The sequence below is a fragment of the Dryobates pubescens genome, chromosome 39 (genome assembly GCF_014839835.1).
Source record: "Dryobates pubescens isolate bDryPub1 chromosome 39, bDryPub1.pri, whole genome shotgun sequence".
Lineage (NCBI taxonomy): Eukaryota > Metazoa > Chordata > Aves > Piciformes > Picidae > Dryobates > Dryobates pubescens.
The window spans coordinates 2,012,623-2,039,771 of record NC_071650.1 but is presented as its reverse complement, the minus strand read 5'-3'; the positions used below and the strand labels follow the sequence as shown (position 1 = coordinate 2,039,771).

The 27,149-nt window shown below is 49.7% G+C and overlaps 1 protein-coding gene across 1 annotated transcript in view; it reads left to right on the top strand.

The window, feature by feature from the left end:
* Positions 1–27,149, top strand: part of SPRED2 (sprouty related EVH1 domain containing 2) — an 82,283-nt gene that overhangs the window by 33,536 nt on the left and 21,598 nt on the right. The window contains exons 2-4 of the mRNA XM_054177291.1: positions 13,651–13,828; positions 15,528–15,696; positions 19,991–20,055. Of these exons, the coding sequence (XP_054033266.1) occupies positions 13,651–13,828; positions 15,528–15,696; positions 19,991–20,055 (412 nt within the window). The remainder of the gene's footprint in view (positions 1–13,650; positions 13,829–15,527; positions 15,697–19,990; positions 20,056–27,149) is intronic.

The window sequence follows — 27,149 nt, the reverse complement described above, 5'->3', positions numbered from 1 at the left end:
TAGGGCACCAGGGGAGTTAGAGCATACTGAGTGTACCCTTGTGGTTAAGAAGGCAAATGGCATCCTGGGGTGCAATAAGAAGAGTGTGGCCAGCAGGTCAAGGGAGGTTCTCCTCCCCCTCTACTCTGACCTGGTAAGTCCACATCTGCAGTACCAAATCCAGTTCCGAGCTCCCCGGTTCAAGAGGGACAGGGATGTCCTGGAGAGTGTCCAATGGAAGGGTGCTGAGGAGACAGGAGCATCTCTCTTAGGAGGAAAGTCTGAGAAACCTGGGGCTGTTTAGTCTGGAGAGGGCATCTGATGAATGTCTGTAAATACCTGAAGGATGGGTGTCAAGAAGAAGGGGCCAGGCTTTTTTCAGTGGTATCCTGTGATAGGACAAGGGACAGTGGATGCGAACTGAAACGTGGAAGCTCCACCTCAACATGAGGAAGAATTTCTTTGCTGTAAGGGTGCTGGAGCCCTGGAGCAGGCTGCCCAGAGAGGTTGTGGAGTCTCCTTCTCTAGAGACTTTCAAGACCTACCTGGATGTGTTCCTGTGTGGCCTGCCCTAGGTGACCCTGCTTTGGCAGGGGGCTTGGACTGGAGGATCTCCAGAAGTGCCTTCTAACCCCTGCCTTTCTCTGGCTCTATGCATTCTGGTTTTGATGTAGTTAAGAATGTCTTCTTTTATCCTATTTAAAAAAAAGGGAAAGAAAGAAAAAATCATCTACCTGGCAAAAGATAAAAACCTTTTGGATTTAGACAACAATTTATCCCACTTATTCCCTTCCCCCCTCCTCTGAAACAGATTCAGCTGGAATCGAGTCACAGAGAACTTGGTTTATGTTTCCAAAATACTCTCAGGCCTTTGTAGTTGTATCCTATGTGTCATGGAGGATGTTTACAGGGGGGGATAAATATAGCTGCATTCTACACATCAGAATGGAGGAGGCTGGGGGGGAAATGCAGCTCCTTTGGGGTGAGCAAGAGGGTTGTTGGGGTTAGGGAGGGTTCTCTGGTGTGTAAGCTTTGCATTTTTCAGTAAGGTTGCCCATGCATGCACAGAGTGGTTTCAGTGGTCCAGGGTGTCATTGCTTCTAGATCACAGGATCTCATTGTAAGTGTGGTAGTGGTTGGAAGAGATCTCTGGAGATCAAGTCCAACCCCCTGCCAGAGCAGGTTCATCTAGAGAAGGTCCCACAGGAATGCATTCGGGCAGGTTTTGAATGTCTCTAGGGATGGAGACTCCACCACCTCTCTGGGCAGCCTGATCCAGGGCTCCAGCACCCTCAAAAAGAAGTTCATGTTTAGATGGAGCTTTCTGTGTTGAAGTTTGTGGTCCTTACCCCTTGTCCTGTCACTGGGCACCACTGAAAAAAGCCTGGTCCCCTCCTTCTGACTCCCACCCTTAAAGTATTTGTAAGCATTTCTGAGATCCCCTCAGCATCTTTGTAGCCCCTGTAGCTGAGGATAAGCAATGCTTAGCTGTGTTTCCCCTCCCTCTGGGATATGGCTGCTTTAGGACAGGTAGCACTTAATCTGTCAAATCATAGAATCACAGAATGGTTAGGGTTGGAAGGGACCTCAAGGCTCATCCAGTCCCAACCCCCCTGCCATGGGCAGGGACAGCTCACACTACAGCAGGTTGCTCACAGCCACATCCAGCCTGGCCTGAAGAAACCCAAACCTGCCATTCCACTAAATCATGTCCCAAGGTACTATTTAACAGAATCAACCAGGTTGGAAAAGACCTCACAGATCATCAAGTCCAACCTATTACCTAACACCTCCTGGCAACTAAACCATGGCTCCAAGTGCCACATCCAAGCCTTTTTTGAACACTCCACCACCCCCCTGGGCAGCACATTCCCATGGCCAATCTCTCTTTCTGGGAAGAACTTTCTCCTCACCTCCAGCCCAAACTTCCCCTGGCACAGCTTGAGACTGTGTCCTCTTGTTCTGTCACTGATTGCGTGGGAGAAAAGACCAACCCCCTCCTGGCTGCAACCTCCCTTCAGGTAGTTGTAGACAGCAGTAAGGTCTCCCCTGAGCCTCCTCTCTTCCAGGCTAAGCAACCCCAGCTCCCTCAGCCTCTCCTCACAGGGCTGTGCTCCAGACCCCTCCCCAGCCTTGCTGCCCTTCTCTGGACACCTTCAAGAGTCTCAATGTCGTGCTTAAATTGAGGGCCCCAGAACTGGACACAGCACTCAAGGTGTGGCCTAACCAGTGCTGGGTACAGGGCACAATGACCTCCCTGCTCCTGCTGGCCACAGTTTCTGGTGCAGGCCAGGATGCCATTTCTATGTGTTGCTGAGCACCTGCAGAGCTGGTGACTCTAACCTCCCTGGGCAGCCTGAGCATGGGCATCACAGTGGTCTGTCATGACATGGCAGCAAAAACTCCTTGCATGAGGAAGCAGGGTGGTGTGAAAATTGTCATCTTCTGAGCTGGGTGTATTTCTCCATCCCATTCCTCTGCAGTTTTTGGTGAGTGGCATCAAATCCCTGACCTCATTGTACAAGAAGGGAGGCTGCAGCATCGTTGCCATGCTTTTATTTCTTGGGGGTTTTTTGCTGCAAATCACCACTCAGCTAACACAGGGTGACAGCAATGGAGTGTTTATGGTCATTATAAGTTAGAAGAAAATTAGAGGAGGACTTGCTTGTGGCTTTCTTTCAGAGGTGGGGGAGTGGTTGGGGAGTTCAATCCAGGATGCAGATCTCCTGCAGCTACCTGTTTGACTGGCTAAGCCTTCATGTGCTTTTTGCTTATCTTGCATGTGATACAAAACAAATACCATCTGTCCTGTAATAACAACTTCCTTTCTCATTACAGCAAATGATAGTACTAATCAGCTCTCCCTGAAATCTGCTAATATTTAGCACCCTTGCACGAGAAGAGGAGGACCTGAGCGTGCAGCTCTTGCCTCTGCTGCTCGCTGGCCAGCTTCAGGAGCTGCAGGGGAAATGATTTAAACACATTATCTTATTAAATGCACCTTTGTTGGGTTAGCTGCTCCTCACAGCTTTCCAAGGCATCCTGGCAGGTGCAGCTGCAATGATTGCTTGCAGAACTGACCCATTAAATAGGTTGGAAGAAAGGCTTTGGCAGTTTGGGAGGGATGTTGGGTTTTAATGTAAAATTTGTAGATTCATAGGATGGTTTAGGTTGGAAGGGACCTTGAAGATCATCCAGTTCCACCCCTGCTGCTGTGGGTGGGCAGGGACACTTCCCACCAGCCCAGGTTGCTCAAGGCCTCATCCAGCCTGGCTTTGAACACCTCCAGGGAGGGGGCAGCCTCCCTGGGCTCCAGTGTCCCACCACTCTCACTGGCAAGAATTTCTTCCTCATCTCCAGTTTCAATCTACCCTCCTCAAGCTTCAGTCCATTCCCTCTCATCCTGTCACTCCCAGCCCTTCTCAAAAGTTCTTCCCTGGCTCTCCTGGAGCCCCTTCATGTACTGGAAAGCTGCTCTAAGGTCTCCCAGGAGCCTTCTCTTCTCCAGGCTGAATAGCCCCAACTCTCTCACCTGGAGGTTCTGCAGCCCCTTGATCATCTTCGTGGCCTCCTCTGGACCCACTCCAGCAGCTCCATGTCCCTGTTACACTGGGGGCAGCAGAGCTGGACGCAGTGTTCCCGGCAGAGTGTCAGCAGAGCAGAGGGGCAGAATCCCCTCCCTGTGCTGCTGCTCTCCCTGCTTTAAATGCAGCTCAGCACACAGCTGCCTGCTGGGCTGCCAGCGACCATTGCTGGCTCCTGGAGAGTTTGTCATCAGCTGACACCCCCAAGTCCTTCTCCTCAAGACTGCATATAAATAACTGCAAATAAACCCCAAACCCCAGGCCTGTGATTTGCAATCACTGACAAAGCAGCCACTGTGCAAAGCTGCAAAGAGTTCCTGAGGTAATTCACTTCTCCAGGGAGAAGGTTCACTGTGATTTTTTTTTTTCCAAGGCATTTTATTTATAGGGCAAGAGGAAATGGCTTCAAATTGCCCTAGAGATGGGTTAGGTTGGATATTAGACGAAACTTCTTCACTGAAATGGTTCTCAAAGACTGGAGCAGGCTTCCTAAGGAGGTGGTTGAGTTCCCATCCTTGGAGGCATCCAAACAATGTGTAGGCATGGCACTTTGCACTTGGGGTCATGGTTTGGTGGGCACGGTAGTGTTGGGCTGACAGTTGGACTTGATGGTCCTAGATGTCTTTTCCACCTGAAATGATTCTGGGAGTATTGAATGGTTGCTCATTAGAGGATTTGTCCTTAGCATGCCTCCCAGGGGTGGTGTGGCTGTCTTTCAGGAAAAAATGCCTTCTGGTGGTGTTTTTGTAACGACTTCTGCTGCAGCTTTCCCTGGCTCTAACACAGCTTCAGCAAGATGTTGCATAGATGAATCGATGTGGCTGGGAGTAGGAAATCAGTCACAGAGTCATGCAGGCTGGAAGACCCCTCTAAGATCATCCAGTCCAACCATCAACCCAGCACCACCCTGCCCACTAAACCCTGCCCCAGAGTGGTTTTGGACACCTCCAGGGACAGTAACTCCACCACCTCTCTGGGCAGCCTATTCCAATGCCTGACCACTCTTGCAGGCAAGAAAATGTTCTGACTATCCAATCTAAACCTACCCTGGCACAGCTTGGAGGCATTTTCTTTTGTCCTAAATCTTCCACTTCAGACTCACCTGTTAGTTCAGTATTGGTTGCACAGGAAGCTGATTTCTGGGCATGGACCTTAAGAATCAGAGCACTTGAGCTGTGTCAGTAGATCTTTGCTTGCCTGCTTGCTTCCTTTTCCTCCCCCTAAAAAGCCTTTTGCCAGTGGCACCAGGGAAGGTTTAGGTTGGATGTTAGGAAAAATGTCTTTCCTGCCAGAGTGGTCAGGCATTGGAACAGGCTGCCCAAGGAGGTGCTGGAGTCACCATCCCAGGAGGTGTTCGAGACACCTGTGGACATAGCACCGTGGGACATGGTTTAATCACCATGGTGATGTTGGGTTGCTGGTTGGATGCAATGATCTTGGAGCTTTTTGCCACGCTAAAGAATTCTGTGCTTCTATAAGCCAGGGCCAAGGGCTCTGTCTGCAGCATGTCCTCCTTTGGTGCTTCCAGATTAGTTGGGACATTGCATCGTGAAAATGCAGCAGGAGAATTACTCTGGTAGCAGGAGCTGATGCTTTAGTGTGTGTCATGTAAAGACAATGCAGTGGGGGAAATATGCATCAACCAGGAAAAAGGAGTTCTATATATCTCTAAAAGAAACCAATAGAGAAGAACCATATCTACATTCTAGAGTTTATTCCTGTCTGCCTTTTTTGGGGGGGATATATATAAAAATACATATCTGAAACGCTTTTTTCCCCCCCAAGTGCTTCCTGGAAGGATCTGAAATCATGATGGGACTGTGAAACCTCATAAGCAAGTTAGGCTGGAGCTGTTTTCTTGTAAACTCAATAAGCTCAGCCTCAAACGTTGAACAAAGCTTTGGGTGAAGGGTTCCTTTGTTCCTTGCTGCCTGTGTCTAAAGGAGCTGTGGAGGCGGCGGCTGGGTTCTTGCAGGTGTCTTGGCTTTTTGGAGGAGGCCTTTTTCTTCTGAAAACAAACCAAAACAAAATTAAAAGTAATTTTTTAGGTGTTTTTTTTTTCCCCCCTAAAGGGGATTTCTGGATGGGAGGCAGCACTGGAAGCAAACCCAGGCATGCTGGGGACTGGCTGTGGAATATTGTGTCCAGTTCTGGGCCCCTCGGTTCAAGAAGGACCTCAGGGAATTGATTGAAAGAGTCCAGCACAGAGCCACAAAGCTGCTGCAGGCAGTGGAACATCTCCCTGCTGAGGACAGGCTGAGGGAGCTGAGGGCTCTGTAGCTTGGAGCAGAGGAGCCTGAGGGTGACCTCATTGCTGTTGATAAAGATGTGCAGGGCAGTGTCAGGAGGACAGAGCCAGACTCTGCTCAGGGATGTCCAAGGACAGCACAAGGGGCAGTGGGGGCAAGCTGGAGCAGAGGAGGTTCCATGGGAACAGAAGGGAAAACTTTATCATTGTGAGGGTGACAGAACCCTGGAGCAGGCTGCCCAGAGAGGTTGTGGAGTCTCCTTCTCTGGAGCATTTCCACCCCTACCTGGATGTGTTCCTGTGTGACCTGTGCTGGGTGATCTTTGGAGGTCCCTTCCAACCCCCAGCACTCTGTGATTCCATGACCTGACCCCTCTTCATTCTGCCTTTGGAGCTGCTCTGGGACCAGAAAGGCATCAAGGAATGAAAAATTAAATCAAAGTGTGGTTCCTCTGGGTTTACTCCAGACTCTAGGAGCTGTGTCCCTTGTGCAAGGCCATGTGTCCTATAGGAAGACAAAGCTTTGGAGGCTTGAAGGCGCTTCAGCATCCCTGCTGCTTCCAGGACCCTGCAAGGCCATCCGAGTTCTCACCCTGCTGGGTTGGGCTTTTGTGCTGCACACAAGATTTTGGGCAGCACTCAGCAGCAAAACCCCAGCACTGATTAAGCTTTGTGCCAGACTACTCTGTGATGCTTTATGGGATGTGCAGGTAGGACACTGTGTGCCCTGTAACACTGCTGGTGATATCCAGATCCTGCACAGGTGCTTCCTTTGGGGCAGGACTTTCCTCTCCCACCGTCTGTGCTGCTGCAGCTAGCAGAGGTCTTTGGCTTAATATTTTGTTTTGATTTGTTTGCTGGGGTTTATTTGCTTGTTTGGGTTTGGGGGGGAGTTGGTGGGTTTGGGTTTTGTTTTGGTTTTAGGGGTTTTTTTCCCCCTGAAATGATCAGGATGCACAAAGCCAAACTCAATTCAGCAGCCAGGCATGAAGCAGGGAGTTGGAGGCAAGCTGGGAGGAAATGCTGAATGCCAACAATGTTTTCCCCTTTTGTTGAGACAGAGAGAAATGTCCTGAAATTGAGCTAGTAAGGTTACTCTGTGTTACTCTGTGCCCAGGCGTAGACTCAGCCAACATCTCTGGAGCAAGGCATGTGGAATTTGAAATGCTTTGTATTTACTCTGACCAGGCAGAACCTAAAATTTTCCCAGGTGCCTTTCAATTCTGGCACTGCTGGATCTGAAAGACAAATCTGTGGTACTGGAGATGGGTTACAGGTACAGTGGTTTTGTGTTCCTGCTGTGATGCAGAGGTGAGAAGCAAGGCAAAGTTTCTGGAAGGTTTTTCCATGATTTTCTAAAGGCTCACCTTTACTGGATTGTTTGACCAAAGGGCTGCAGGTGGGTGGTTTGTTTCTTTGCTGGTAGATAATAAAAAAGCTTCAAGCCTGCTAGAAATCTAAATTATATCAAAATATCAACTTCATCTTCATAGAATGGCTCAGGTTGGAAGGAATCTCAGATCATCTATTCCAGTCTCCCTACCATGGGCAGGGACGTGTCTCGACCAGACCTGGTTGCTCAAGGCCTCATCTAATCTGCCCCTTAACACCCCCAGGGAGGAAGAAGTATGCACAACCCTCTAGGGTAACCTATTCCAGTGCCTCACCACCCTTGTACTGTTGAACTTCTCCCTCAGCTCCAGCCTGACCCTGCTCTGCCTCAGCTTCAAACCATTCCCCCCTGGCCTGTCTCCAGACACCCTCAGCAAAAGTCCCTCTGCAGCCTCCCTGCAGGATCCCTTCAGCTATTGCAAGGCAGCTCTGAGGTGCCCCTGGAGCCTTCTCCTCTCCAGGCTGCACAGCCCCAGCTCCCTCAGCCTGTGCTCACAGCAGAGCTGCTCCAGCCCTTGGCTCATCTTTTGGCCTCCTCTGGCCTCACTCCAGCAGCTCTGTGTCCTCCTTCTGCTGGGGACACCAGAACTGGAGGCAGGATTGGAGGTGAGGTCTGAGCAGAGCAGAGTCTGAGGGCAGAATCCCCTCTCTTGCCCTGCTGCCCACACTCCTCTGGCTGCAGCCCAGCACACAGCTGCTTGCTGGGCTGCATGAAGGCATTGCTGGCTCCTGAGGAGCTTCTTGTGCTGTAACTTTGGGCACTCAGAAGTTTTCTTTCCAACAAAGTGATCAGTTAGGATTTTAAAGGAGAAAATGCAGATATTTCACCCTTGCTAGAAGGTTCATGGCCCATGCATCAGGTAAAGAAGATAGCAGGCTTTTCATTTCTTCCCTCAAAATGCCTCTGCTCTATGGCTGTGGAATGAACTCCAGGCAAGATCTCTGCAATATAATTCCCAGTGTTCACCAGGGTAGAACAGAATGGCTTTAACTGCAGCTGTTAGAGTCTCTGTAGCAGGGGTAGAGTAAGAGCACCCTGAAGTACCTCCAGCTCAGTCAGAGACAGGGTTGTGCCTCAGCAATCAGGCAGCTAGATTTGGATGGGTTCGTACAGTTGAACTGGGGATGAAGCACATGGTGTCTACTGTTGAGGGCAGCTGAACAGCCCAGCATCTGCTGCTGTTGCTTTCTCAGCCTCCTGCTGTCCTGAAGCTCTCCTGTTTCCCTGAAATCTGGGGTCTGGGAATGTTGGTGCAGTCCATCATTTTGAAACCTATTATATGCAGTTCCCTTTCTGTCTGAGACCTAGATTTCTTCTGGCTGCAAAGTCAAGAAGGGAGGAAGATGCTGCAGTGCTGCATTAGCATGGAAGCTTATGTTTGGTCTACTAGCCTGGCCAGAGGGAAGAACACTGTTGAGTTATGGAAGGTGTCTGGGAAGTGGTTTAGGGGCTGAATGTCTGTTTGACAGCCTGCTGAACATGAGGCAGCAGTGTGCTCAGGTGGCCAACAGCATCCAGGCCTGGATCAGGAATAGTCTGGCCAGCAGGAGTAGGGAAGTGATCATGCCCCTGTACTTGGTGCTGGTGAAGCTGCACCTTGAATACTGGGTTCAGTTTGGGGCCCCTCATTGCAAGAAGGACATTGAAGTGCTGGAGCAGGTCCAGAGAACAGCAAAGCTGGGAAAGGGTCTGGAGAGCAGGGCTCGTGAGCAGCAGCTGAGGGAACTGGAGGTGTTCATTCTGGAGGAGGCTGAGGAGAAGGCCCCATTGCTCTCCCCAGCTACCTGAAAGGTTGGAGTGAGGTGGGGGTTGGTCTCTTCTCACTAGTATCAGGTGAGAGGACAAGAAGAAATAGTCTGAAATTGTGCCAGGGGAGGTTTAGGTCGGAGATGAAGAACAATTTCTTTACTGCAAGAGTGGTCAGGGATTGGCACAGGCTGCCCAGGGAGGCGATGGAGTCCCTGTCCTTGGAGGTGTTCAAGACACCTGTGGACATGGCTCTTGGGCACATGGTTTAATGGCCATGGTGGTCTTAAGCTGCAGGTTGGACTCAATGATCTTGGAAGCCTTTTCCAAACAAAGCAACTTTGTGATTCTGTGCAACTCAAAGGAAAGCAGCAAATGTGGTGGGTTGGAGTACTTGGCTTTTCCTCTTGGGAATTGTTGATCTCAGATACAGACATTTGCAGCAGAAATATGTCCTGTAAATGCTTTGTGGAATTTAGGCTCTGGGTACTGTAGCAGTGGTTCAGCTGGAGCAGACACTCACTCACCCACTTCTTGGTTAGGAATGATAGACTCATAGAATTGTTAGGGTTGGAAGGGACCTCAAGGTCCCGAGAGACTCCAGTTCCAACCCCCCTGCCAAGGGCAGGGACACCTCACACTGCAGCAGGTTGCTCACAGCCACATCCAGCCTGGCCTGAAAAACCTCCAGGCAGGAGGCTTCCACCACCTCCCTGGGCAACCTCTTGCAGGGTCTCACCACCTTCATGGGGAAGAACTTCTTCCTAACATCCAGTCTGATTCTACCCACTTCCAGTGTTTTTCCATTCCCCCCAGTCCTATCACTCCCTGACACCCTCAAAAGTCCCTCCCCAGCTTGCTTGGAGCCCCCTTCAGATCCTGCAAGGCCACAAGAAGGTCTCCTGGGAGCCTTCTCCTCTCCAGACTGCACAACCCCAACTCTCTCAGGCTGTCTCCAGAGCAGAGCAGCTCCAGCCCTCTGCTCACCCTCCTGGCCCTTCTCTGGACCCCTTCCAGCACCTCCAGCTCCTTCCTGGAAGAGAGGCTCCAGAGCTGGACACAGAGCTCCAGGTGGGGTCTCAGCAGAGTGGAGCAGAGGGGCAGAATCCCCTCCCTGGCCCTGCTGGCCACACTTCTCTTGCTGCAGCCCAGGAAGAGCCTCCAGATCCTCCAGAGCAGCAATTACACACAAGTATGCTCTGGGCTTGTGCTTTTAATGTACTTTTTTTATAGGTATCTCTTCACAGCCATCAGCTATAATTTTTAAAGAGCTCTCTTTTCCTTCCAAGAAAAACAGCAGAGGCTTTTCTGCATTCCCTTTACTCCTCAAGTTCATTATGCTGTTTTGTTTGTTTGGGTTTTTGGTTTTGTTGGGGGTGTTTTTTTCGCTCAGGGTGGGGCAGGCAAACAACCTGGAGCAGCCCTGGAACACACTGGCCAGCTGCCATGCAGCTGGGTAATCCCTGCAGATACTTTCTTCCTAAGCTTTTAAGGCTGTTGAAGACAAATATGTAGGGTTAAGATAGCAAAGTATTCCATTTAAGAGTGTAATTAAGAATGGTTTGCATGAAATGCTCAGGCCACAAACCCCACAATTAGAGCAGTCTTAAAAGTTTTAAGAAGCCAATAAAAGAAAGGGAGCTAAGGCTGCAGTGGGTTTCTTTAGCTGTTTCATTTCTCGCTCTCTGAAAGGCTTTTCTTATCTCAGCAGCAGCTGCTATCTCATTAATGGGAATGGACCACATATTTTCATTCACCATTCAATACCTCATCAACCATTTCTCCTGGAGCAGTCAAAATTGCCCAGTTGCTGTGGAAAAAGTGCAGGTGGATGGCTTGAGTGTGGTTTGTTTCACCACTTTGGTGCCCAGGAAGGCCTCATCAGCGCCATCCCCGTGGGATTTGCAAGCTTCTGCTTCTCTCCCCAGCATTTTGGATGCTCTCAGCCAGCCACAGCCTCTGTGGAGTGCTGTAACATTAAATAACAAAGGGAATAAAACAACTTCTGTTCTAAGGAAGCAATGTCCTTACGTGGACCTGGAACAGGGTAAAGAATACAGAATTCAGCAGGTTGGAAAAGACCTTTGAGATCATCAAGTCCAACCTATCACCCAACCCCATCTAATCAACTAACCCATGGCACCGAGTGCCTCCTCCAGGCTCTTTTTAAACACTTCTGGTGGTGGCTCCAGGGATGGGGATTCAGCCACCTCCCTGGGGAGCCTGTGCAAGTCTTTGAGAACCCTTCCAGTGAAGAATTTTCTTCACATATCCAACCTGAACCTCTTCCAGTGTAACTTGAGGCCATTTCTGCTTGTCCTATCACTTCCCACGAGGGAGAAGACCAGTTGCAGAGAGCCAGAAAGTCTCCCCTCACCTGGTTTCCTCCAGACTAGCCAATCGCAGTTCCCTCAGCTGGCCCTCACAAGATGTGTACTCTAGGACCTTCCACCAGCTTCAGTGCTCCTCTGAACCCACTGCAGCACTTCAGTGTCTTCCTTGGAGTGGGAGCCCCCAGACAATCTAATACTGAAGCTATGGCCTCAGCAGTGCTGAGTACACTTCCCTGCTCCTGCTGGTCACAGCGTTCTCACTCCTGGCCATGCTGCTGGTGGCCTTCTTGGCCACCTGGGCACCCCCTGGCTCATCTCCAGCCAGCTGTCCACCAACACTGCCAGGGCTTTCTCTGCTGGGTAGTTTCCAGCTGCTCTGCCCCAATCCTGCAGCCTTCATGGGTTTGTGACTCGAGTGCAGGACCCAGCGCTCAGCCTTGCTGAATCTCATACAACTGACCTCAGCCCAGCCAGCCAGGCTGTCTAGGACACACCTGGCCTGTCCCCTGCAGCAGGATGCTGCTTTAAGGACACAGGAGCAACATTACTCTTCAGAATGTTTGTTCTCTGAATGCCTTGTGTGTCAGCTGTGTGTGGGTCGTGTATCTGAGTATGCTGGAAAGCTTTTTGGCAGCCTGTGTAAAGTTCTCAGAGCAACAGGCAATGGAATTTAAGCATCTTCCAATACCTGAAGGGATCCTACAGGAGAGCTGGAGAGGGACTTTCATAAGGCTGTCTGGAGACAGGAATGATTTGAAGCTGAGGGAGAGCAGGGTTAGACTGGAGCCCAGGAAGAAGCTCATCAGTATGAGGGTGGTGAGGCACTGGCACAGGATGCCCTGGGGGACGGTGGATGCCTCCTTCCTGGGGGTGTTAAGAGGCAGATTAGATGAGGCTTTGAGCAACCAGGTCTAGTTGAGAGACATTGCTGCCCAAGGCTGGGGGGTTGGAGTAGGTGATCTCTGAGGTCCCTCCCAACCTGAGCCATTCCATGATTCTGTGATTCATGTGTGTGCTGTCTTCATTGTGCAGAGCCAGTGCTGAAGTTGGTGACTCCATGAAATAAGGCTGGCAAAGGAAAAATAACAGCTGTCTTGGCCCCTGCTGATGTTCCCAGTTTTGGCCAGGTTTGAGTGCTTTGTGGCACCTTTGTGGGCACTCTTGGGCATCTCTGTGGCTCTGTAGCTGAAAGTGCTGTGGTTGTGCATGGCTGATGGGTAATCATGCCTTGGTGGCTTATGCCCAAATCTCAAGTGCTTCTAGAATGGCTTCTTGTGAGGTTGTGACATACTGCCTTTGAAGACCTTGAAAATGCTGGTAGAGCTGTTTCAGGGACATGATGTCCCTGAGAGATGTCCTGTGGTGTCATCTAAGCTGAGATGATTCCCATTTCCTTTTGTTTGAGGTGCCAGCTGGAGCCACACTGGGGTTTGTTTTGTTTTTGGGTTGGTTTTTTTTTCCCCATAAGGCTGTCCCAGCTGCAGAGGAATTTGAGTGTCTTAAAAAGAACACTTCAGTAATTAGATGATCAGAGGGCTGGAGCTCCTTTCCTATGAGGACAGACTGAAGGAGCTGGGGCTGTTCAGTCTGGAGAGGAGAAGGCTCTGAGAAGACCTTCTTGTGGCCTTCCAGTATCTGAAGGGGGCTACAAGGAAGTTGGGGAGGGACTTCTGAGGGTGTCAGGGAGTGATAGGACTGGGGGGAATGGAAGAAAACTAGAAGTGGGGAGAGTCAGATTGGATGTCAGGAAGAAGTTCTTCCCCCTGAGGGTGGTGAGACACTGGCACAGGTTGCCCAGGGAGGTGGTGGAAGCCTCCTGCCTGGAGGTTTTTCAGGCCAGGCTGGATGTGGCTGTGAGCAACCTGCTGTAGTGTGAGGTGTCCCTGCCCATGGCAGGGGGGTTGGAACTGGCTGCTCCTTGAGGTCCCTTCCAACCCTAACAATTCCATGAGCCTATGATTCTGTGATTCTAAGATTCCAATTTGTTCCCAAACCCTTCACCTCCTTGTTCACGGGTTAGTTGGACTCCATGTGCTCTTCCAGAACTGTGGAGACTGATGCCCCAATGCATCCCATGTGCTGCCTGGACCACCCTGCTCTCTTGATCACTATCCCCAGCTACATAAAGAGTTTCCAGGACCATGAGCTTTTGACATTTGGAAACCTGGTGTCTTCTTTCCTTGCCATTTGATGGGTTCTCTTTCCTTGGTCGTGGCTGTCTGTCACACAGAGGCAGACTTCCATCCTGAGCAGAAACTAAACTGGGGCCCAGCCCCAGCCGGGGCGAAACTGCCCTCAGAAGGCAGCTCTGATGGGACTGTGTGATGCTCACAAAAGGTTTTGTTTCTCTCTTTGTTGCCCTTGCAGTGACAGCTATATTGTGCGAGTCAAAGCTGTGGTTATGACCCGAGATGACTCCAGTGGGGGCTGGTTGCCACAAGAAGGAGGTGGCCTCAGTAGAGTTGGTGTCTGCAAGGTCACGTACCCAGAGGGCAATGGAAGAAGTGGATTTCTAATCCATGGTGAAAGGCAGAAAGACAAACTGGTAATTGACCCTAATTCAACTTTTGTCTGTTCTTAGAATGAGAATTATCCCAAATCTATTGCTATTGTGTTCTTGTGTGAGTGTGAGGGGGGTTTCAAGCCTAAGAAACCCAGGCATGTGCAAATAGCACCGGAATGGACGAGACAAACCCATTCCCTCCTCAAAGCGCCAGCTTCTGCTGTCTGCAAGGGGAAGGCCAAGTTTGAAGCCCATGTGCAAAGACCCCCTTTGGGTGGTGATTTTTTTTGTTGGGTTTTGGGGTGTTTTTTTCCCCTAAGACCTGGGAAGGGTAAGGAAGGAGTGAAGTGTGAAGGAGCCACGACGGCAGTCACATTGCACTGAGTAATGCGGTGCGAGCCTCGGAAACGGCCATGAATTATTTATGCTGCGTGTGCCGCTCAAGGTTTGAAGGAGCAGAGTGAGAAGATGAAGACAACTTGTCTCTTACCCACTGACGCACTCAAGTTTCTCCTGGTAGTTGTTTATCAAAAAAAGAGCTCTCTTCTCTTCAGCCTGGAGAAAAGAAGGCTCCTGGGAGACATCACAGTGGCCTGCCAGTACCTGAAAGGGACCAGCGTGGAAGCTGGGGAGGGAGCTTTGACAAGGGCTTGTAGTGACAGGATGAGAGGGAGTGGATTAAAGCTGGAGGAGGGGAGATTGAGACTGGAGATTAGGAAGAAATTCTTGAGAGTGAGGGTGGTGAGACACTGGTACAGGGTGCCCAGGGAGGCTGTGGCTGCCCTTTCCCTGGAGGTGTTCAAGGCTGGTTTGGATGAGGCCTTGATCAACGTGGGCTGGTGGGAGGTGTCCCTGCCCGTGGTAGGAGGGTTGGAACTGAATGATCTTTAAGATCCCATCCAATCCAAACCATTCTATGATTCTTTCCCTGTGCAGCTCAGATTAAGAGAGCCTTTTCCCTCATTCCAGGGTCCATTTTAGGTGCTCTAGTTTATCTTACTGATACATTTGATCCTTTTGACGTTGGCTCTCAGTGAAGAGATGGGCTAGCTTAAAAAAATAGCACTCCTTACACAGGCTCTGCAAACTCAGGTTTTAGGCAAGGAGAATGCATTGTTTGAGACAGAAATGACCTTGCTTTCAAAAAGACTTCCTTTAAAGCTGCTTCAAGCATTTAATTGGTCTTTTGCAGTACTGTTTTGCTTAGGATGCTTTTTCTGACACCATATAGGAACCATGCTTATAGTTTTAGAGGATGGAGAAAGACTAATAAGCCATTCCTGTTCTCCCTAGGCATCACCCTGCAGATGGGTTTTGGCACAGCAGATCTTGAGATGAGGCCTGGATGGGGATGAGTGAGGAAAAAAGGGTAAGGGGAGTGTTACAGCATCTCCTAAATCTGCTGCTGGCAGGTAGAATTGCTGTTGAGGAGCATCACAGAGGGAAAAGGTTCTTCTTCCACCTGAGCCCCAGCTGTCTGTAAAACTTGTGCCACACTGGATCTGGGACCAAAATAGACTCCTAGGTAGGGACCTACTCAAAAGCACAAGCAAAAGATGAATGTGCAGTGGTTTTGGGAGCAGCTACAGTGTCTGGTTTTTATTAGTCATTGTTTGCTAGGGAAGGATGTTGCTCTGTGTGAGCTATGACTTGGCTTGCTCTTGGACCAGGCCTGAGACAGTGCTGATAGTGTGCTTGGAGTGGGAAAAGTAACTTTGCTCCTCTTTTGGGCCTTCCCCAGGTGGTGCTGGAGTGCTTTGTGAAGAAGGACCTGGTGTATACGAAGGCAAACCCCACCTTCCACCACTGGAAAGTCGACAACAGAAAGTTTGGGCTCACTTTTCAAAGCCCTGCCGACGCGCGAGCCTTTGACAGAGGAGTGAGGAAAGCCATCGAGGACCTCATTGAAGGTACCATAGCACATGGCAGTGGCCACTTTGACCCTGGGAGAAGGGGGGTTAAGTCACAGAGCTGGGAAGAGGCATGGTTTTAAAACCATAGTAATAGTATGGAGGTGTTCAAGGCCAGGTTGGATGGGGCCTTGAGCAACCTGGGCTAATGGAAGGTGTCCCTGCCCATGGCAGGGGAGTTGGAACTAGATGATCTTTAAGGTCCCTTCCACCCTAAACCATTCTATGAATTCCTGCCTGCAGCTGAGTAAAACTTCTGTTTTGGTTTGGTTTGGGGGTTTTGGGTGGGTTTTTTTTTTTTGGTATTAATTAGTTTTGTCTACAGCCTCTTAGCTGGGTGGGAGTTCTTGAAGGCTTTGTTGTGTTTGGGGGTTTTCCTGCAGTTCTGTACAAAATGTGTTTGAATTGCTGAGCTTTGAAGTTGTCAGAAATCTTTCCCCATTTTGCTCCAACCAGGCAATCATGAACCAGCTGTAATTTAGTCATGCTTGATTTTAATGAACTCTGCCTCTCCGTGGAGGTGTTTCAAAGGAGCAGAGATGCAGTGCTGGGGGACAGGATTTAGCACCAGACTTGTCAGAGTTAGAGAATGGTGGAGACCTCAACACAGGAAGGATGTGGTCCAAAAGAGGGCCAAAAAATGATCAGGGGGCTGGAGCACCTCTGCTGTGAGGATAGGTTGAGGCAGATGGGGTTGTTCAGCCTGAAGAAGAGGAGGCTCCAGGGAGACCTCATAGAGGCCTTCCAGTACATAAAGGGGGTAGGATAAGGCTGCAGAGGGACTGTTTGCAGAGGCCTGCAGTGAGAGGATGCAGGGCAATGGTTTGAAATTAGAGAAGAGCAGATTTAGATTGGATATGAGGAACAAGTTCTTTACCATGAGGGTGGTGGAACACTGCAAAAGGTTGCCCAGGGAGGTAGTTGAGGCCTCATCCCTGGAGATATTCAAGGTGAGACTCTACAGAGCAACCTGGTCTAGTGGGGGATGATCCTGCTGAGTGCAGGGGAGTTGGACTGGATGACCTTTGGATGTCTCTTCCAACCCAAACTAGTCTGTGATTCTGTGATCTCAGAGGTCTTTCCCAACCAAAATGATGTTCTGTAGGTTTTTTGCTTGATTTTTTTTTTTCAGCTTTTATTTTTAGTGTGGGGGTTTGTGATCCAAAGCCTTTCTCCTCCTCACCTGCTGTGCCTGGGATATTTTCATGTCTAGATGGTGGTATTTTGTTGATGCTGTTAGCACAAATGTATATACAGATGTGTATTCTTTGTGAGAACTTCAGCTCCATGAGGCAGCTTAGTGTTCTGGATGCCCTGTCCTTGCTTTTAACATGGAAATGGTAGATACTGGGAGAGAAATAATCCCCCAGGGCTCTTTCCTGGTAAATACCTCATCAGTTAGAGGAAGGATCCTCTCAACTAGTTAGTCATTTGCTTTTTCCTGTGCCATTAATGCAAGGAAGTTGCAGCTATGCCTTCCATTTTCTTCTTCTTGCTTGCTAAAACTGGGAAGCATTTTGAGTCATAAAAGTGATGTTTTATGTAAGTGGCACAGGATTGTGCAAAGTTTCAAGGAGATGATAACTCAGCTGTATTGGGTAGTATTTTGGAAGTGCTGGCACGTGGCAGCTCCTGTTCTGCTCTTTCTGATCCATTTCACAGTGGAGGTATTTAAAATCAAGCTCTGCTGTATCTCATCTACTTCAAGATCAGCAAATCTATATTTATCCCATTAATGGCACAGACTAATCCTCATGAATGTGTTCCCCCTTCACTTCCAAATAAGGCTTTCTGAATGAAAAACAATGACTGGCCATGTGCACATGCAGTAGATTTCATTTATCAGAGATTCACAGAATGGTTTAGGTTGGAAGGGACCTTAAAGCTCACCCAGTTCCAACCCCCCTTCTGTGGGCAGGGACACCTTCCACTAGCCCAGCTTGCTCAAGGCCTCATCCCACCTGGCCAACACCTCCAGGGAGAAGGCATTCACAACCCCCCCCTGGCAACCTGCCCCAGGGTCTCACCACCCTCCCTGTCAAGATTTTCTTCCCAATTTTCAATTTAAATCTGCCTTCTTCAATCCATTCTCCCTTGTCCTGTCACTACAAGCCCTTGTAGAAAGTCCTTCCCCAGTTTGCTTGTAGGTCCCCTTTAGGTACCAGAAGACTGCCCTAAGGTCTTCCTGAAGCCTTCTTTGTCTTCAGGCTGAGCAGCCCCAACTCACTGGGTGTTTTTTTGCTCACATAGATCAAAGTTAGGAGGTAATATTAAGCACAGCCAACTGTGTGTTTGATACTTGAGAAAAGTGCTTCATTATTCAACTGTAACTGATAGAAGGTTTGCTACAGGCACCCTATACAACTCTGTAAGGTGTCTGCATCTTGGGTGGGTTTTGTGTTTACTTTTAAGGCACAAATGTTTTCAGATTACTTGGTGTTTTAAGTGGGCTTTCACACTTAGCTCTGCACATCTTCATGGTGATGCAACTGAGAGCAGTCAAGGCTGGTGTGGATGGCATTACATAAAGCAAATCCTTTTAAAAAGATTTGCAGCATGAAGGGGGTACAAACTGTTCAGCTTTTTGAGTCAGGAGTGTGGTGTGGGCCCTAATTCAGTCTAACAGTGAGCTTGCTTTACCAAAAAAAAGGGCTTTCACTTCGGGGTTCCCCCCCCCCCATCAGGGCATTCTGTTGCTCTCACCTTCCTTGGCAGCCTCACAGGGGTTGAAACCAGCTGGGAAGGGAGTCAAGGATCCTTGGCTGGAGTTAGGGAGAGGGGTCATCCCCTTTTAGCCACAGCATAAATTTACTGCTGAATCCAGCAAGGACATGTGCCACCCTCTCCCTACTGTCCTTCTGTCTTCCTTTCTGGAGATACTCAAAACCCACCTGGATGTGCTCCTGTTGTGGTCTGCTCTAGGTGATCCTGCTCTGGCAGGGAGGTTGGGCTGGATGAGCTTTCAATGTCCCTGCCAGCCCCTAATCTGTGCTTCTGTGCCATGTGGGCGCTGCCCAGGCAGTAAGTGACCCTGGAGGATGACACCAGCAGGGTGGAGAAAGAGGTTGGAGGAAGATACTGAGGTTGCTGGAATGTGTCCAAAGAGGGGCAACAAAGCTGGTGAAGGGTCTGGAGAACAGGTCTGGGGAGGAGTGGCTTTGGGAACTGGGATTCTTTAGACTGGAGAAAAGGAGGCTGAGGGGAGAACTCATTGCTCCCTGCAGCTCCCTGAAAGGAGGCTGGAGTAAGGTGAGGGTCAGACTCTTCTCTCTAGAATCAGGTGATAGAACAGAAGGAAATGGTCTGAAATTGTACCAGGGAAGGTTTAGGTTGGACATCAGGAAACACTTATTTCCTGCAAGAGTGGTCAGGCATTGGAACAGGCTGTCCAGGGAGGTGATGGAGTCACCAGCCCTGGAGGTGCTCAAGAAACCTGTGGACGTGGCACTGTGGGACATGGTTTAGTGGCCACGGTGGTCTTGGGTTGATGGTTGCACTCCATGATCTTGAGAGGTGTCCTCCAACCAAAACAATTCTGTGATTCTTTGGTTCCCTGAAGGATTTTTTCAATATGATTTCCCAGCTTCCAAGATGATGAGGACTGCACCCCAGTATTTTGCTCTTATCTGTGGCTTTACACATTTCAGTTCCCTTCAAATACTTCACTTAAGTAGGGCAAGGTGGTTCTGTGGGAAACAGTTGACAACAGAGGAGCCTGTAAAGGTCTTGCACATCATACAGATATGTAAGAACTTCCAAAATTAGAAGCATTAAAAATAGCAAAACCCAAATAAACTCTTCATTGTCAGAGCCAGGTTTGTTTTTCTGATGCTCAGGTCTTCCCTCCCCCCCTGCCCCACCCTGCAGAATCAGGGAATGCATGAAGCTCATCTCTGACTTGGTTTCTTGACAGCTGAGGAGCTGGTCTTGAGCACTGCTTAGGATGTAGTTTTACTGTTCCTCAGAAATTAGAGTCTTCTGTAATTGGGAATGTTAAGTGCTATTTTTAAGGTAGCTAATTAGCATTGGCAGCCATGCAGTTGCACGTCAAGGAGCAGTCAGATTTTACCTTTCCCACCTGGGTCTACCAGCAGATGATTTGGGGTTTGGTTTCTTCCCCCTTCCTTCCTTCATTTGAGCTGCTCTTTCATGTGTATACAACACACAGTGAGAATCCAAATGTTTACCAGCCTAACAAAAAAAACAACCCAAAACCCAACAAACCACCCAAAACCCAAACCAACCAAACAGCAATGTCATGTGTTTAAAAAAAGGAACCTTTTTTTGTCCCTAGGGTCTACAACTTCCTCGTCAACGCTTCACAACGAGGCTGAGGTCGGCGATGATGATGTCTTCACTGTAAGTACACGTCACCCAAGGTCCTCCTCCTTTATGCTGTGGTTTACATGGTTGAGCTGGAAAGGGCTTTTATTCTTTTTTTGTACCTTGGCTTCCATCCCTTGTCATGTTTGGCTAGCTGGGTGTGTTTTGTTTGATGCAAGTAGGCCCTCTCCAGAAGGTAAAGCCTTGGGGTTTTGTTGGCCTCGTGAAAATCATGGCAGAGCAGATGTTGTCAGGGCTAGACGTGGGCAAATAACAGCTCTGGGATTTCCCATGGCTTGATCTGAGCCATGCACAGGCCTCTTAATACCTCTCTTTCTCTCTGTCTTTAAGACAGGCTCAAGTAGATGGCTGCTAGTCAGGTGCTTGCTTGAGGGAATGAGATTCTGAATCGCAGTTGTTACCAACAAACAACTTCGATGGTGTTTCACCTGTGCATGAAGCAGCAAGCTCAAAGCAGTGGTTTTCAGATGGAGAAAAGCAGAGCAGCAGTGCCATCCACCTAACCAGTGGAGGCTTCAGGAGGAGTGAGTTTCTCATAGTTAATTTGTGGCAACATCTTCAAATGTGTTTTGGAGCTTTGCTGAAACAGAAGCAGCTATTGTCCCCCCACCACGCTTGCAGGCTTTAAAAGAGAGGGGGGAAAGAAAACTTTTCTGTGGGATAGAAATGGAAACCTGATCTTGGCTATTCCACAGGCTGAAAAAAAGATGCCCACAATGAGCACTTTGTCTCTTAGCACTGATTTGCTGGGCTCTGGTCTCAGCCCCCCGTGCACATGCGCCCCAGCGTTTGTTCCCTTATCAATGCCCTCCTTGTCCCGCGGCACAGGTGGGGGATTGGGTGGTGGGAGGGTGGAAGGTGGGAAGTCCAGTAAAGTTGTCCTGGAGATGCTTCCCTACATCTTTAGGGTGAGCAAGGGAGAACTGAGGACTGGTATCAAGCTGTTTGAAAACCAGCCCCAGGAAGGGCACAAAGCCAAAAGGTGTTGTTGAAGGGGAGCGGGGCAGGTTCCCTGCCGCGTTTTGCCCAGATCCTGCTGATGGCTGGAGTGTCCTCCACATCTGGCCTTTTGTCACGGCTCAGGGAAACAAACAACAGCAGGCAGGGTTAAAAGGTGACTTCCTGCCCTCTGCAGCAGAACTATCATTAGCAGCTGCTTCCCAACTACCTGCCAGAAGTGATTTATGGGCTCTGGGATGGGACAAGCTGGGGCCGGCGGGGAGGCACCACTGGAGCCGGGGTGGTTTTACTGATTTGTGCAGGTTTGTCCTCAGATCCACTGGGTGAGCCATGCTCTGCTGGGGATGAGTGGTCATGCTGGGTGTGACTGTCTCTCTTCTGTGCTCTTCAGAGCAGGGATGACTGCCAAAATGTGCCTCAGGCAGGTGTGTGCCAGCTCTTGCTGGGTGAGACATGGAAATACTCACTGGTAGGGCAGTGAAAAGTAGCCTGTGCAAATAGCAAAGGATATTTTTGCTGAAATCCAACCAGCTGGTGTTTAGGGATCTGGGAGTGCTCCTGAATTTCTCCACAAGCTCAATCTTGTGGCTGAGTGTTGCTTTTTAAACTCCTAGGGTGCTTTCTAGCAGAGGGGAAGAAGTCGTTGCCTTTAAGTAGGTGTCGCTGCACATCGGGAAGGTTGGATGAATGGTGCTCCAGCTGCATTGAAGCCTCTCAGACCCTTGTATTCAAAGTGAAAAGTCAAAGTTGTGAGAGATTCTCCCCCCTACTTGACCCTGGGGAGGTGACAGATAACTCTCCCCCTCCCTTCCCCCCCTGCAGATATTTAAGGGTAGGATGCTGGGTGGAGAAGGAGAAGCAAATTACTCCCTAGGGTTAGCAAGAAGGGAAATGTCAGCTGTAGCTGGCACCTTGTTAGGGTCCAGGGGGACATTCCCACCTTGAGTTGTGCCCTACCTGGCAGCTATCTCCATGTTTCATGATGTCCAGAGTGTGAGAGGGACTTCAGTGGCTCATGTGGTGATGTTGGTCAAGCTGTCATGTAAGGGAGGGTGCAGTGTTGTTGTTACCCAGAAGTAAGGCTTTAGGACCATCTTTTTCCCCCACATTTATTCTTTGCTTTTCTGGGTTGAAGTCTCTCCTTTTCCTGCAGTCTTCAAGCTCTCTGAACCTCTCAGCTTCCCATTTATCAGGTAGGTGATGGTGCAGTATGAAGTCTGCATAAGCCAGAAATAACAGACTGAAGCCTGGGGGGGGTTTAAGACTGGAAGAAATTGATAGGCTTGTGATATGCTTTATTTTTACCCTCCTGTTTCATTCTTTCTCTGCACTTCTTTTTTGACTTCTTTTCTGCATCATAGCCTAGCTGGTCATCCTTGCATCCAACCCTGCTTTCCTGTAAGCTTCAGCAAATATGCTGTAGGGAAGAGATGCCATCCAGAAGGACCTTGACAGGCTGGAGATGTGGGCCCATGACAACCTTAAGAGGCTCAACAGGACCAAATGCAAGGTCCTGCATCTGGGTCAAGACAATCCCAAGTACCAATATAGGCTGGGCAGGGACTGAAGAAAAGGACCTGGGGGTGCTGGGGAATGAGAAGCTCAGCAGGAGCCAGCAGGGAGCACTTGCAGCCCAGAGAGCCAAGCAGAGCCTGGGCTGCAGCAAGAGAAGTGTGGCCAGCAGGGCCAGGGAGGGGATTCTCCCCCTCTACTCTGCTCTGGTGAGACCCCACCTGGAGCACTGTGTCCAGCTCTGGAGCCTCTATTATAGGAAGGATCTGGAAGTGCTGGAAGGGGTCCAGAGAAGGGCCATGAGGGTGAGCAGAGGGCTGGAGCTCCTTTCCTATGAGGACAGACTGAAGGAGTTAAGGCTGTGCAGTCTGGAGAGGAGAAGGCTCCCAGGAGACCTTCTTGTGGCCTTGCAGTATCTGAAGGGGGCTCCAAGAAAGCTGGGGAGGGACTTTTGAGGGTGTCAGGGAGGGATAGGACTGGGGGGAATGGAACAAAACTAGAAATTGGTAGATTCAGATTGAATGCCAGGAGGAAGCTCTTGCCCATGAGGGTGGTGAGACACTGGCACAGGTTGCCCAGGGAGGTGGTGGAAGCCTCCTGCCTGGAGGTGTTTGCAGCCAGGCTGGATGTGGCTGTGAGCAACCTGCTGTGGTGTGAGGTGTCCCTGCCCATGGCAGGGGGTTGGAGCTGGCTGAGCCTTGAGGTCCCTTCCAGCCCTGCCAGTTCTGTGATTGTGTGATTCTTTCCCTCAGCCATCAGCAGTAGGTTGTTAGGGGTTTGGGTTGGTTTTGTTTTGGTTTTTGTTGTCGGCAGTGGGGACTTTTTTTCTTCTCTCTGTTTTAAAGAGAAAGTACATTTGTTCTTTTTTTTTCTCTCCTTTCCTAAGGTAGTTATTAAAGTCTTTGCAGTCCTCCCCCTCTCCCACACATGCATGAATAAACTGAACTGCGTGCAGCAGAATTTTCAAAAGCATCTGCATGACTGAGTCATTTAATCAGGCATTTGCCCATCTCTGAAAATCCCAGCTGGCGCTGCTACCATGCTGCTGCTGCTGCTGCTGCTGCCTCAAATATTTGGCCTGAGGTCCTGCCTTTCCTTGAAGATGTTTCACTCTGTGCAGCCACAGCACTCCAAAACTCCCCATTTCTGACGCTGCTTTGCAGGCAGGCTTTACCTGGCAGGTCAGCGCTGGTGGCTGCACCGATGCCATGGAGGCAGCTCAAAAGGCAGTCAGCCTCCTCTTGTGCAAGCACTGACCCTGATATGGCTCTTATATATTCCAACCCCCCTGCTGTGGGCAGGGACACCTCCCACCAGCCCAGGTTGCTCAAGGCCTCATCCAGTCTGGCCTTCAATACCTCCAGGGAAGAGGGACATCCACAACCTCCCTGGGCAACCTGTGCCAGTGTCTCCCCATCCTCCCTGTCAAGAATTTCTTCCTCATCTCCAGTCTCAATCTCCCCTCTTCCAACTACAATCCATTTCTTCTCATCCTACCTCTACAAGCCCTTGTCAAAAGTCCCTCCCCAGCTTGCTTGTCATCCCCTTCAGGTACCAGAAGGTAAGGACTGCTGTAAGGACTGCTGTAAGGACTCACACATCACCCATTTCATTTGGCAGGCAGCATGCAACCCTTCCAGGCAGCCACCATGTTATTTGCATGGGGAAAGAGAGGGTTTGCCCCAGAGGCAGAGCTTTCCCTCAGGCTGTGATCTTGTGTGGCTTACCAGGGGCTCATTTTCTTGTAGCAGAAGGTGGGTTGGTTTGTTTTCTGAGGGGGTGAGTTATCTGCAGCTCAGGGTATGTGAGCATTTTCGTGGGAAGCATTGCTGGTGTCAGTAGCCTTATCTGGTTCCATCACTGTGCCAGGACAGCAAGTAGGGCAGCAGTACCACGTCCCATCCCTATGGCATGTGTTCCATATCTGATGCATGGCTTGTGTTTCACAACAGGACTTTGCCAGCTAATAATCTTCTGGACTATAGACCTACAGGAACTAGATGGAACAATACAAGCCTCCATGCTGAAATCCAGACCTAATAGGGCAGAATGCAAAAGCATAGAGAAGTAACTAGAGAAAGACCTGGGGGGGTTGATCAACAGCCTGCTGAAGATGAACCTGCATGTGCTCAGGTGGCCAAGAAAGCCACCAGCATCCTGGCCTGGATCAGCAGCTGTGTGACTAGCAGGACCGGGGAAGTGATTGTTCCCTTGGGCTCTACACTGGTGAGGCCATGCTTTGAGTGCTGGGTTCAGTTGTGGGCCCCTCACTACAAGAAAGACATTGAGGGGCTGCAACATGTCCAGAGAAGGGCAAGGAAGCTGGTGAAGGGTCTGGAGAACAGGGCTAGGGAGGAGCAGCTGAGGGAGCTGGGGGTGTTTAGTCTGGAGAAAAGGAGGCTGAGGGGAGACCTCCTTGCTCTCTACAGCTCCCTGAAAGAAGGCTGGAGCCAGGTTGGGCTTGGGCTCTTCTCCCTATTAACAAGTGGTAGGAGGAGAGGAAATGGCCTCAAGTTGCCCCAGGGGTCAGGTTTAGGTTGGATATTAGAAGACTCTACAAATGGCTGTGGCTGTGAGCAACCTGCTGCAGTGTGAGGTGTCCCTGCCCATGGCAGGGGGGTTGGAACTGGATGATCCTTGAGGTCCCTTCCAACCCTGACGATTCTATGATTCTATGAAACTTCTTGACTGAAAAGGTTCTCAAGGACTGGCACAGGCTGCCCATGGAGATGGTTGAATGTCCATCCCTGAAGGTGCTTAAAAGAGGCAGAGCTGTGGTGCTGAGGGCCATGGTTTAGCCCCAGCCTTGGCAGAGAACGGTTGGACTCAATCATCTGGAAGGCCTTTTCCATCTGAAGTAATGGTAGGATTCTATGAAATGGGCAATGGGCTTACTTCTCAACTGAGATCTGCATTTAGAAGCTGTAACCAATATGTAGTTGTGTTTCTTTAATTCCAGCTCCTCAGCAGAGCCCAGAAATGTTTTCCATATGTTAGAAAATAAATTTCTCCTGTCTGGGACGTTGTAAATCGTCCTCTCCAGAGATGCAGTCGGAGCAGGACTGCCCATCCGTTCCGTCTCCGCTGGGGGAAACGTTGTCTTTGCAAGGCCCTGGGATTGTTCTGCTTGTCTTCAGCCAGCCTGCATCTTCAGCCTTCTTCAATTAACATGCATTTCAGAAAGAACATTTTAAAAGGCCTTGAATATAGTCTGTAGCTCCTCAACCACAGAATTTGCCCTCTAATTGAGTTCTTGTGCAATTTCCCCTCCCCTCCCCCCCTTAATCTACACTTTTACTTTCAATTGCAGATAATAGTCCCACATGACAATGAAGTGAAAAATGTGACTTGAGTCCAAGGAAGGAAAGGTCAATGTCTTCCAGAGCCTGCAGAGTGCCTGGAATGGTTTCTTTTAGCAACCTATCTCAAAGTGCAGAGGTGCTCCTTCTGAAACCTGGTGACCAGTTCAGCTGAAACGCCGCTCGTGGGTTTCAGCTGCGTCCCCAATCTTGTGCCTGCTTTACCGAGTAAGGGCAGACCCAGCTGGCAGGAGGAGCAACAGCTGCTGTGTCATTTCTGCTTTGTGAACCTCAAAAAATTACTGCAGTCCTCTTCTGGGTTGATGGGAATGTGAGGGGGGAAAACACCAGACCCCAGCCTTACTTTCCTGTTCGGTGTGTGCACTGCACTCAGAGCTGCTTCATGTACTCAAGTTTTGTCAAACCCTAAGGTTCAAAGTGAGAGCTGGAGAACTTTGCAGGTAGGGTAGGCATGGTCTGGAGGTGCATGGCCGAGCATTTCATGGCTTGCATTTCAAGACACCTAGACTTGATCCATTGCTCCACTTGCAGACTCCTGGCTGAAAGCCTTGCTTCCTCACCTACAAGGCAGGGAAAACATTCTCCTGCTCACCAGGGTGACGTGTTCGGATCTTGGTGCCAACGCTTTTTCTGGTGCCGGGGATTTACAGTGGGCTTCCAGCAGAACTCTTCAGGCTGATATTTTTACCACAGAGCTGTGTGTTTGAAGCAGTCCTGCACCCCTTCTGCTGTTTTTTCCCTCAGCATGAACATGTACTCCTGTGCTTGGGGAGTTAGGAAGTTTGTCATGTGGCTTGGATGCTGCTGACAGTCATTGAAGAGCCAGACACAATTACCCCTTCTCCACCGCAGTGCTGCGGAGCGTGGCAGATGTTCATGTTGCAGTCCTCCTTGCATCTCTTCTGGTTTCCTAATTAAACCCCCAGCTTTCTCCCTGCTGCCTTTCCATGAAGCATTTTCCCCACTTTCATCTCCCATGTGGGTTTCCAGCGCGTTAGAGCCTCGCTATTAAAATGTCTAAGATTTATGTTAGTTAGATAAACACTAAATCTAACTTCTCCTTGCTGGCTTGGTCTTTCCACCTTCAGATCCTCCTTTTGAAGAACCACTCTTTCAAGTAGGTGTGTGGAAACCCAGTCCAATGCCTTTGGAATAGTTCTTGTACCAAGTTCAGCCTGGTGTCAGAGCTCCCTCGTCCCACCCCTCCGTGCCGAACAACCTTGCTGAGACCAGAGGAGCACTGAGTTGCAACATACATTACTTTCATGAGTCCTTCTCAGGGATTAAGTTGCAGCAAGAGCCTTCAATTAGTTTGTT